Below are 11,877 nucleotides of genomic sequence, written 5' to 3' on the forward strand. Positions count from 1 at the left end.
ACATATTATAATATTTTTATTGGCCTAGTGCTGATTCTTGGAGGTTTATGACTTACAACATTTTGAGACTTGCATTGGGAGTCCAATTTTTCAAGTGAACTCAAATTGGTGCAGTGTATACAAATTGTTGTAAGTTACAAACCTTTGAGAATATGTGCCCTCTGCAGCCTGGAGATACTGCATGAATGAGGGGATTTTTCACACATTGCTTGGAAGTTATTTCCCACAGTGCACGGTATATGAAATGTTTATTATTCATGTCACAGCTTGTTAGACATATATAAGCTACCAGTATTGCGTGGGGTATGGTATTATTATTATTATTATTATTATTATTATTATTATGTACAATGAGTATGAAATAGTTCAGGTAGTGTGGCATGTTTCAGTTCAAGTGCCAGGTACCTGCTTCAGTTTCTAACAGCAGTTCTACTTTGCCACCAGGTGTAATGTGCTTGCTTGGTAAATTAATTATCTCTGTAAAATGGTAGCGAGTTAAAGTGCAACCTTTCCACCCTTGGTGAATGGTATGCTAGCTCATAACAGAATGTTTGTCCCTGATCACAATTATGTATATATCTCAATTTGTTTATGAGAAGGTCTGAGAATTAGGAATATGGTTGAATATTTATTTGATGCATGGGTGAGTTTTTGACATGCATGAAAAATACTGTGTAATTTTATGCACATGTATTGCATCATACATTGTTTTTGTTATAATTATTATTATTTTAAATATATGCCCATATTATAACATTTGATCAGCCAAAATATTTTATAAGCTTTCTGGCACATATTTTTCTTCATTGTATGTTTCTGAATTACACATTGGACATGCCTTGTTCACAAGCACATGATGTTGCCTAGTTCTATTTAATAAAGTCAAATTTCATATAAATGTCCCTATTTCTTAATTCTGAAGCTCAGATTATTGCTTTAGCAGCATCAAGGGACTGAAATACAAAACATTTTTCTGATGTAAGATTGCCAAATATACTAAGCATATTTCTGTGACCTATATATTTCTCTGTACATAGAGCTAATAAATCTGTGTGTTGTTTTCAGGATGAGCTAGAAGATGCTGTCCACAGACTGGAACTAGAGAAAGCTCGCCTGGAAGCCTCCCTCACTACAGAGACTCAGAAAGTGGAAACTTTACAGAGGGAAATGGAGGATTCCAACAGGGTACAGATTTTGTGGAGTTTTGAGGATTGATAAAAGTGATAAATAAGAGTTCTTTAAAACCCATGTTTCTCATTTATTTCAGCACTGCTTTAAGATGTTTGTCTTATATAATTATAAAATATTTTTAAAATGTCTTAAATTATACAATGTAGTGAAATGCTAGTGTATTGGTAAAAAAAAACAATTTTGAACAGGTTGCATTCCTGATTTATGTATAAAAGTTAACCCTTTTTCAGAGAATTAAAAAAAAATACATTTCTTTTTTTTTTCTGAGTACATTTATTTTATATCGATCCTTTACTTTTAGGTTCGTCATAGTATGGAGGCCCTTTTATCTAACCTCAAAACAACAAATGCTCAATTGGAAGAAAAAGTCACTGTAAGTATAAATGCAGTATGATAAAACCAGCTTGTTTTGATTAATTATTTTGTTTAATGATCAAATACCTTTACATGGTATATTTTGTATTTTTTAGAGAAAAATGTATGGATTTTGTGTGTAAAGATTGTTTCACGTACCATGTTTTTGTGCATGTTGCAGCAAGAGGCAGCATCTCGTAGTATTCTTGCCAGAGAGGCAGAGGATTCCAGAGACATGTGGGAGTCTGAGGTCAAGTCAAGGTCAAAGCTGGGATTGAGGGTATGTTGGAGCAGTGGCCTAGATCTCCAGCCAGGTCATTGATTTTAGATCTAGATCTTTTACGGTCGGAGGTCTATATCTCTCTATCTTGCCCCTTAGGTGAAGCCATCTGTTGTAAAGTTGCTGTTTACCTGTGATTTTTGTCTTGTCATTTATATTAATATCAGTGCTCAGAATTGTGTTTGAAATGTGATGTAAGGTAAATTTTAAATTGTTTTTTTCTTCTACTGAATTACTTGGTCTTTTTTCCGACCACCCTCAAAATATAATTCAGCATTGGAATGATATTATACTTGACATATTTGTAAATGTCTCCTTTTACTACCCACCTTCATATGTGTATCATTACTGTACTAAAATCTACTGTTATTACACATATATTTTAACTTTATTCAGCTTGCTCAGTTAGAGAGAGCCAAACAGGAGGCTCAGGCTGTAGTTGATGAGGTGAGTGTTTGCCCTCTTACCCACCCTGCCACCTCAGCACAAATATTTTTTTAAAGTCATTATCACGAGGAAAAAGTTTTTTAAAAATAACTTTTTCTTTCTTTTTTGCTCTTATTTTGTTTTATTTTATTTATTTATTCAATGTTTTTTCTTATTTTGTTTTATTTAATTTATTTATTCAATGTTTTTGCTTTTTGGCATTGTTAAGAGATTAAGTGTATAAACATGTTGAAGGATAATGTTAGCAGTATCTTTTTTAAGTGGAGCAAAAGGTGGTTATTATTTTTTTTAGAAAAAATGTAAAACACTGTTAAATTGCTGCTGCAGCCACAGTATGATGCTTTGTTCAGACGAGTTTGATTCATCACTTGTATAATTACGATTACATGATAACCTGTTCAAACCCCTGGTATTTTCTACTCTTGTATTCTATTTTAGGAGAAAAGAAAAGCCAGAAAAGCTGTTGAGATGAAGAAAGTTGCTGAGACAAAGCTAGATGCTGAAAGTGAAAGGTCTGGATATTTTTGCCTTTGTATTCCCCCCCCCCCCCACCCTTAGAAAATTTTTCTATGAACTTGGCCCTTTTCGCAATTCATTTGAATATAATTCATTTGATTTATATTGCATGGATGTTAATTTTTTTTAACCTTAAGAATTATTGTCATTTTCATATTTGCTTTGCACTCATTGCTTTTTGTCATTTCAGGCGATTGAATTTAGAAAAGGAGGTGGCTAACTTAAAAACTCATTTAAAGACAGCCAAGAAGAGATTAAAGGTAAAAAAATAATTTAAAAAAAATCTTATAATCCCTGCTTGGAATGTTTGTTTTGAACCATTAAGTTTACTCATATAGAAGATTACGTCAGGCAGCTACCCAAACTTTAATAATAAAGTTAACAATTTACAATCATTTAAGTATTTATATGCATGTGTTCATGCTTCATATATGGTAATGCTTCCCCATTTGATAATATTCTTAAATGTATAACACATCATCATCAAGTGGCTTTTTAACTGGCACAGGCATGTATAGCATTCTCCATCCTTCTCTATCCACAGTCAATCAGATTTAGGCTGTTTAGGCTTTCTATATCTTTTCTTTGAGGCCGACCAATATATTTTCTTTCTGTTTTCCTAAGCTTCTTTTGTCATTCATTTTGTTTCTGTTGTCAGTGAGTTATCCATGTTGTTTATCTCATCACTTCATGATGCATATTATTTGAATTGCATGTTTTTTAATAGGATCTTGAGGGAAGTGAATCTCGTATTTCATCCCTGCACTCAGAGTTTGATCGTGAGCGCCTGGCCATGGAGGGCACCATGCAGACTTTAAGGAGACAGGTATTTAGATTGAAATATATATTCACTTTAATATGTGTTAAAGTTGTTTGCAGTAGTGAGATTTTTTCCCCAAATTTATTTATTTATGTATTGTGCATTATTTCTCTGATCTGATGATACATGTATGCACAGTTTTTGTATGCAAATCCTTGGCTTAAATTTTTACTGGTAACTTGTTTTTCAAGAGCTCATGATAGGATAATTATTTGTTAGCACATATTCATACACATTTTTAAGTGGTGTGTATTTGTACACTGGCACAGTGTCCACTTTCTTTGGGATCAAGCTGTTATATATTCACAGGCCTTCAGACTGAGTAGATCCAATCTTCATCTCATTGTTCTTTGAGAGTCAAAATATAGGTAAAAATACTCAAATGATTAATAGCACAGGCTGGAATATTTTTAAAGGGCAATAGCTGATTTAATTTTCATTTTTTTTTCTTTATGAGTCAAAAGAAAAAATAAATAAATAAATAAATAAAAAATAAAAAAACTGTTTCAAATTAGTGGCACTGTGTCTATGAAGTTATAGACTGAGTGGATTTAATTTCCATTTAGTTGTGCTATGGTAGTCAAAAAAAAAAAAAAAAGAGAGAGAGAATAAAAGGTACCATGAAAATAAGCAAAATGGGCAATACTAGACTTGATGCTGATATTCTGTTGTCCCTAATTCCAAAGTCACCCCTTGTTTCCAGTTGGATGAGCTCCAGAGTCAATTAAATGAAGAAATAGAGCAAAAAGATAGATATGAGGCAAAAACCAGGCAGCTTCAGCAGGAGCTCAATGCCCTGAAAACCCTGGAAAAAAGTTTTGCCAAGCTCGAGCGCACCAAGTATAAGATGGAGACTGACTTTAATTCATACAAGGTAGCAGGCGATACCAGAAATACTGCTACTGCTGACGTTACTGCTGTGTCTAGAGCTAGAGTCAGTGCATGAGTATCTTCATCTATCTCTTCTTGATTTTCATCTAACTTGATATTCTTTTCTTTTCCTTGATAGGTATTAGCAGTGGCTAATATAACCAGCATGTGTTTGTTGAATGTGCAGTCTTCTATGCCAGCATGTGTCTTCTTTCTTTGTGTTTTTTTTCTCCAACTGTTCTGTTCAAATTTTTGCATGTTTTTGTATATTTGATTATATTACTAATGATTATTAATGATTATATTGCCTATTTTCCCTTTCATGCTGACAATTTTTCTACAGTTTTCATTCTTTTAGTAGCTTATAACCAGCTTCATCTTCTTTTCAAACTATCTAATCATTTGAGTGTTTGTTGATTGAAAACAATTATCAGTATCATTAATTTTTTCCTTGTAATGCAATTTTGACAGATAAATTGGCCCTACTTTCTGCTTAATTACGCTAACAGTGATTTAATAGTTGTAGCTTTATCCAGTCAGTTGTATTGAAAGAAAGTTCCTTAGTTTAAAGCCAATCATCAAACACCCCTTAGAATTAAGTATGCTGCCTCTATTGCATGACATTGTCAAATATATTGTATTATTATTTTGTAAGGATATCATCCAGGGTTCATGATGTATGTAATTACACTTGTGCCCATCTACAATATATTGTATTTGTACACTGTATGCAGCATACAGGTTCACTTATATGTATGTAGGCAGTACTAATGTTATTGAACATATCTGACTGTTGTCCTTATATAGCAGAACCATGTACTTAGCAACCGCCATGTAAACAAATTGGATTGAACCATATAACCACGAGGCAGCATTATATTATAAGTTCAAGTTTTTCACATATGCAAGACCATACACATGGTATTATATGCCATACATGTTCCAAGTTTACATAATTAACTTATTTATACCCTGGCCATTACAGAACCATGTGAACCAGCACTACGTGGACCGCGGTGAGCTGCAGCGTGCACAGCAGGACAACGAGATGAAGCTGCGCCAGGAGCTGAACACCAAGCTGGAGGAGGTGAACAGTTACCTGGAGGACCAGGCCCGTGCCAGAGAGAGGCTGGACACTATGAGGAATAACAATGAGTCGCAGATTAGGAATGAGTATGAGAAAACCAAGAAAGAACTCATGGTATGTTTGGGTTTGATTTGTGTAGTCGTGGCAAATGTTGGATATTGTTTTATATTTGTAAATAATGATAAGGGGTGGTATTCATTAAGTAGTATTCAGTGTTAAAGTATTTTAATATATAAACAGTGGATATGTAGTCTCACAGGCTTAAGGGGGTGGTCACAGAGGGCATGCCTCCTCCCTTTCAACCATGCTCAAAAAGCTGATTTTGCATGCAGACATGCAAAGAGCAGCCCCATGGTTTCCCAGAGATAAAATCTTGGACCAGCAAATTTTTCTTTCAATTGAATTTTTTTTTTTTTTTTTTTTTTTTTTTTTTTTTTTTTTTTTTTTTGTGGAAAATCGTGAGAATAATATTCTTTCTAATACATGTTTCACATAATAAGGAACCTCCCATAGAAAACAGACAAAAAGTGAATAAAGGGTTTATAAAATGAAAAAAGAATCATCTTTTTCTATTTGAAGGATGAGTTGTCCAAGCTGCGGGCAGGCTACCACCAGACCATGGCCCAGAAGGAGACCAAGGACTTGGAGCTGCAGAAGTACAAGGAGTTGTATGAAAATGAAGTACGGCTTCGAGAGAGAGTGGCCACCAGGTTGCAGAAAGCCACGGATACTGCTGCTAATACCAAGGCGCAGCTTTCGTAAGTTTGTCTGCATGTGCATGAGTGCTTGTTCACACAGCAACATAAATTGCAGCTTAGTCTCCCTCTTTTGTTTTCTTGATTTAATGTGATGAAAGATGAAGATGAACATGGATATATGAGCAAAAACACAAGCCATGGTTATTTTTTGCCAAAAAATTCTTAGATATAATGCTAGGTAGATTGTTTCAGTGTGCTGTGATAAAGATTTACTGAAACATAAATATGACCAGTAACAGTTGCTTTACTATAAATAATACAGAAGAACTTTGCTTTGGCATTTTCTCAGTAAAAGTTTCAAATTGCTTATTTTCTCCTATGCATTATGCTTTTTTCTTATGTGCTATATTTAATCATATATTACACTTCACTGTAATTACAGTCTTGAGCGTCAGAAGACCATGCTGCTGGGTGCCAGTCCCCCCATGGCACGCAGGGACAACCAGTGGGTCTCCCCCCTGGGCGGCATGAAGACAACCCCTGTACACGGGGTCAATGACTCTCTCAGTTACAAGATCAAAAACCAACTGGATAAAAGCATTGCCAAACATTTGGAGTCTGGTAAGCACACTGGGTTCCGCAGTATCTGTGATGGTGTGACTGTAAATCAATTTGAAATTACTAAGTAAAAGCTTTTTTATGATGTTTGTTTTGAAACTTGGTGTCCACATGTAGAACAACAGAATTTAGGAAGTTTGTTTGCTCTGTGTAAATGTGCACCAAATGCACAAAAAATTAAAGCTCACAGTGCCTTTTTGCATAGATATTTAAAAAAAAAATGTCTACCAAATGTTTCTGACAACTTGGTGATGGTCTGTGTCATTAACTAATGACCAGTTTTTCTGTGCCAGAATCCACTCCAGTTTTACTATAATTATTTTTTCATAAATAAACCTTCCTATTTCAGCTGGTGCCAGCTCCAGCCCCGTCCTGCCACCAGATGACAGCATGATCAACTCCTCATTTGGCAAGTCCACCAGCGATTACATGGCCACACTCAGAAGAAACTATTTCGTATGATAGCATTTTTTCACAGAATTCAGGTCTTGGTTTTTACCTGGCAGCATAATTTTGACTCTAGTCTTTCTTCTCTTGAATTTTCAGTTTTGGCAAATTGAAAAATTTTTATTTTGTCAATACAGTACTAATACAAGGTCAATGGAAGGTCAACACAAGGTCAACTTTAAGACCAATTTAAGGTCACGCATGTATCAACACAGAATAACTCATAATGTTGATATTTTGAACAGTATTCACTGCAGTTTTTAATCTTGTATCAGAAGTACTTCATAGCACAATTATTCTGTTGTTATTGTTTTTTAAATATATTTATGATTTCATATGTAAAAGGTTCTTACATATTGCCATTTTTTGTGACCAATTTTACAAGAATGTTCCCATTTTAAGTATAGAAATGTAGAAGTGTCATTAAAGGCCACATTGCCATATGTTAAAGAAAGTGCATGGGGCACTGGATATACAAATTTTATACATGTTTTGGTTGTGAGAAGATCCCTCCATATTATCAAGTGCTAACTGCATGCTGATATCAACAATTATATTGTTCATATTTAATTGATGCATAGTTGATATGAAGAAATTTAAATTTTATTCTTCACATTACAAATTTTGATGTTCCTGCGCTCACTTTATTAGTTGACCTAACTAAGAGGTTGACTTGACTGGGAGCAAACTTCAAATATTAGATGTTCTGCTTTTTTTTTTTTCTTGTATGAAACTGAACATTGCTATCTCCTCATCTGTGATACAGTACATATTATTGCAAGGCTCATTTCTTTTATTTATAGTGTTCAAAGTTATACAAAATGCAGATATTTTCATAGATGCACTCTTTACATGAAGGAATATGTCTGTATAGTTTGAGGTTTGTTTTATGGCTGTACGTAAGTGTCTCTCTTTATAGTAGGATTAACATTTCACACATAAGCAATGGTAGTACTTTGGTCATTTGGCTTATAAACTAGTCCGGTACCGTTAGTTATTTAACAATGCACTAGCTTAACAACAAACCAAAGATATCCTCGTTATAAGCAATACATACATGTATACCCATTGAGAACAATTCACTCTAGTCTTGTAAATGCAATTTCACTTCTAATCAAAATGCTCCTTGATGGAATTAGCTTGTTGTCCTACGTGATATTATATCATTTAGAATTTTAACATGGCAACGAAGGTAAATGAAGAAGTTACCACATTTGCATATCTGAAGAGCTGACTATATTATTTCCTACTGTATTGTTGATAATCCGTCCTTACATTGAAATACTCACTTTTTAGACAAGTCATGGTATGTTAACAAATGGCTGAGATTTACCTGGAGTTTCATATCCAGTCAACATTTTAGAAGAGCAAAATTCATTAATAAATATAATTTACTCTACAATTAATGGAAAAACGTTGTTTTCTCTTCTGCTTTATTTTCTGTTTGATAACAAAGAGAGGTATGTTTCCAGTGACCCCAGAAACTAGGGATACATGTTACTACGGGCACTGTAATGTACCAGAAAGTTCTCGGTGAAACAGGGTGCGGTTCCCCTTGACTCGTGCAGGTTAGCCCGTCCTAGATTTTGATCCACTTACGTCACGTTAACCCTGACCTGAGTGAATCGAATGGTGAGAAGACTGTTACACGGCCTGCCGTGTTGTACTAACGAAACCCGAAGCAAACTCAGGTACGTCATTGAGAGTTTTTGTGAGAGTTTACGTACTATGCCTTCTTATAAAATTACAGTGATCCATTTAACGTACCGTATGACGTAAGATAAGTAAAATAGCCGGAACGTCAGTGTTTTGATTTACTGTTTGAGCTCACGGTGTTCAAAGGAGGTATGTAGATCTGGGCCTCTCAGGTCATACACTTTTCCTCCGCAAGCGAAATATTTTCGATTAAAGGGGTGTTTTTGTACTTTTGCCAAAGTAATTAATTTAAAAGTGTGATAAATGTTGATAAGATTTCCAGATGTGTGCTTAATGAAATAAGTTATAGTTCACGAAGTCGTGCGCTGTAGAGGCATGAAAAAATTCGCATCTTCGACGTACCTCGGCGATCTAATCAGATTGTAAAATTGTTTTAACAAGATTGATTGCTAATTTTAAATAACACCCATCTGTTTTCTTAGAAACTGCCTTTCGTGTCGATTAATCTGGTTCAGCGCTTCTGTAAAGCTCACATTTCGCATACTGCTGGTCTGAGCTGAGATATTTGGCAACAGGCATACACTGTATGCTTTGATATTTCGATATTTGTACAATAGTACCCTAAAATTCTATTACATTCAGAGGTACCTTAATTAGCAGAAGAAACTAGCAATTTTATTTCTTAAGAGATTTCAACGTTATTTTACATTATAGTTTCTTTCAAAATCTAAACCACCGTTTGATTAAAGATAGGCCTACTCTTTTTGTACACCATTCTTTATTTTTTGTGCTTTTGCCTTAAAACCAGTACAGCGTCTGATGTGATAGAATCTTTGTGATTTATCAGTACTTCAATTCTGCTATCTATGACAACTGAAGTCGCCACCAACCCAGTCCTTTTGCATAATAAATGCCCAATCAGTCATCAATTTCCATAAAAATAGACGCCGGTCTTGGACGTCCTTTGGATCTGCCGCAGTGTTTGCGAAATCTAGCGTCCAACAAAAGTTTGGCTATGTCCGTATGACCATTTCTGCTTGCCCAGTAGACGGCGTCGTGTCCGTCGTTGTCCTTAGCGTTCGCTTTATCCCCATATTCCAACAAAGCTTTAACTGTTGTCAAGTGACCATGAGCTGCCGCGATCATGAGGGGCGTGGCACCCTTGTGGTCGGTCGTGAATTTGGCGTCATACTTGATAAGCAGACGAACGCCGTTCACGTTTCCACTGCGCGCGCACCATGCGAGCAGCGTCATGCCATCTGCGTCCTTTTCATTGACATCACTGTACCATTTTTCTTTGATCAGGTATCGAGCGACCTCGAAGTGGTTTTTATCGTTCCAAGCGAGAGCAGCCAGAAGGCAGTTGTAGTCCACAACGGGCGTTGTGTTCTCCAATAAAAATTGAACAATATCCAGACTCCCAGCATAGCACGCCATTTGAAACGCCGAAGAACCAACAGTTGTCTTCACGTGGTTTGTCTTGCCGGCGCCCAACCACACCAGAGCTTTGACCAGGCTCACGTTCCCCATTTGGCACGCCAGCCATAACGGCGTCGCGTTTTCCACAGCGACGATTCCACCCCGTTCATGTTTCACGAACACAGTACCCGTACAGCACACGTCAGCACCACAAACGTTCACCAAGAAGGCAAGAATGTTCACGGAGCCCGTCTTCACCGCCAGGTGACAAAACGTGGTATCGTTGTACGGACTGTTTACCAAGGCGTGCATATCATTTTGCCCGATGTCTAAAGCTAGCTCCTTCATCGCCCATAAATTCTTCTGTTCTAGTAACGCTGCGAGCTTGATTTGAGTTTTTAGAAGATGGGGCGGCGCTTTCTCCTCGTCTTTTTCCCGTGGTGAACGTTCGTCGTATACCTCATAGCCTTTTGAAGCATCCGCACCCATGCTGTTTCCTTAAAATGATATCCTTATATGAATGTGATATATAGTTACTGCACGTCGCGCTTTATTATTTTTATCATTATCATTATCACTACTGTAATTGTAATTATAATTAATTATACGAGAAAAAAGAAAATGCTAACCGAAAATGCAAGCACGAAAATATGTCTTAACTTCTAGTCTTCTTCGATCCAAGGTAAATCAGTTGCTGTCCAAGCATTTGTTTTATAACAAGAATGACATCACAAGTCTGGCCAGTAAGCTAAGAACAATGTATAGCTTTTATGGTGAAATATCGGTCCAGAGTGACAAGGTTAAAGTTAAGACTGAAAGATTTCAGAAACGTGCACGATGTATCTTGAGTGAAAAAAGTTTGTCTCGACTTAAGAAAAGAAAAAATCGTCCAATTTCAACATGGGATGAATCTGCTTTTGTAACAACTAAATTAGGAAAGTACCCGTTTAAACACTGGGTAAACATTGCTATACTAAAAGCAGGCCCTATATTCTCATTTTAAATAAAGTGGACCATTTGTGATTTATCATGCGTCAAATAAGATAAACGATCATGTATCCAAGTTAAGCTCTTGTGAACCAAAATATCATACGTTTATAAGCGTATTTTGAAACTTGCGTCTATGTTTTAAAATGGGATTATGTTTCTACTTACCTTTGTCTTTCAGTGCCTAGATAGCTGCGTCTCTGACTACTTCGAGAACTCCTATCCTTTAAAGCTTCGAATCAGGAAAGGGCCAGGCTATATATAAAACGTTCCCGAACAAGAAATGGAAACGCGCACGTGTCTTTTTAAAAGCCTCATCTCTTTTTGCACTTTCCTGAGTAAAGTACTTTTTGGCTTGTTAAAAAGTGACGGGCTGTTTACAAAATGCCGACAAAAAACGCAACTTAAGTATATTTTCAGACTCGTGGCATGCGTTTGTGAATCGGTTCGTTTCGCAGATGAGAGAGAGAATTAACCTTTCCTGTGT

The 11,877-nt window shown here is 35.9% G+C and overlaps 2 protein-coding genes across 8 annotated transcripts in view; one reads left to right on the forward strand and one right to left on the reverse strand.

The window, feature by feature from the left end:
- The window catches only part of LOC106162359 (uncharacterized), a 44,556-nt gene extending 35,814 nt beyond the window's left edge, over positions 1 to 8,742 (forward strand). For all 7 annotated transcript variants that reach the window (XM_087014751.1, XM_087014752.1, XM_087014753.1 and 4 more), the window contains 12 exons: positions 1,066 to 1,185; positions 1,493 to 1,564; positions 1,727 to 1,825; positions 2,222 to 2,272; positions 2,711 to 2,784; positions 2,979 to 3,048; positions 3,516 to 3,614; positions 4,312 to 4,542; positions 5,464 to 5,679; positions 6,145 to 6,323; positions 6,706 to 6,884; positions 7,231 to 8,742. In XM_087014751.1, the coding sequence (XP_086870877.1) occupies positions 1,066 to 1,185; positions 1,493 to 1,564; positions 1,727 to 1,825; positions 2,222 to 2,272; positions 2,711 to 2,784; positions 2,979 to 3,048; positions 3,516 to 3,614; positions 4,312 to 4,542; positions 5,464 to 5,679; positions 6,145 to 6,323; positions 6,706 to 6,884; positions 7,231 to 7,343 (1,503 nt within the window). In that variant the 3' untranslated portion in view covers positions 7,344 to 8,742. The remainder of the gene's footprint in view (positions 1 to 1,065; positions 1,186 to 1,492; positions 1,565 to 1,726; positions 1,826 to 2,221; positions 2,273 to 2,710; positions 2,785 to 2,978; positions 3,049 to 3,515; positions 3,615 to 4,311; positions 4,543 to 5,463; positions 5,680 to 6,144; positions 6,324 to 6,705; positions 6,885 to 7,230) is intronic.
- Positions 8,743 to 9,725: 983 nt separating this feature from the next.
- On the reverse strand, positions 9,726 to 11,781 carry LOC106162373 (protein fem-1 homolog A-like). The gene is made up of 2 exons (XM_013539652.3): positions 11,559 to 11,781; positions 9,726 to 10,900 (listed from the first exon to the last, which is right to left on the reverse strand). The coding sequence occupies exon 2, from the start codon at positions 10,890 to 10,892 to the stop codon at positions 9,903 to 9,905; it is 990 nt and encodes a 329-aa protein (XP_013395106.2). The 5' UTR covers positions 10,893 to 10,900; positions 11,559 to 11,781; the 3' UTR covers positions 9,726 to 9,902.
- Between the last annotated feature and the right edge of the window lie 96 nt (positions 11,782 to 11,877).

Source organism: Lingula anatina, chromosome 6 (assembly GCF_051362555.1).
Source record: "Lingula anatina isolate TDL-2025a chromosome 6, LinAna3.0, whole genome shotgun sequence".
In the NCBI taxonomy this organism is placed as follows: domain Eukaryota; kingdom Metazoa; phylum Brachiopoda; class Lingulata; order Lingulida; family Lingulidae; genus Lingula; species Lingula anatina.

Excerpts from the sequence above, each read along its gene's own strand:
- LOC106162373 (XM_013539652.3), bottom strand. The coding sequence starts at position 10,892 with ATGGGTGCGGATGCTTCAAAAGGCTATGAGGTATACGACGAACGTTCA.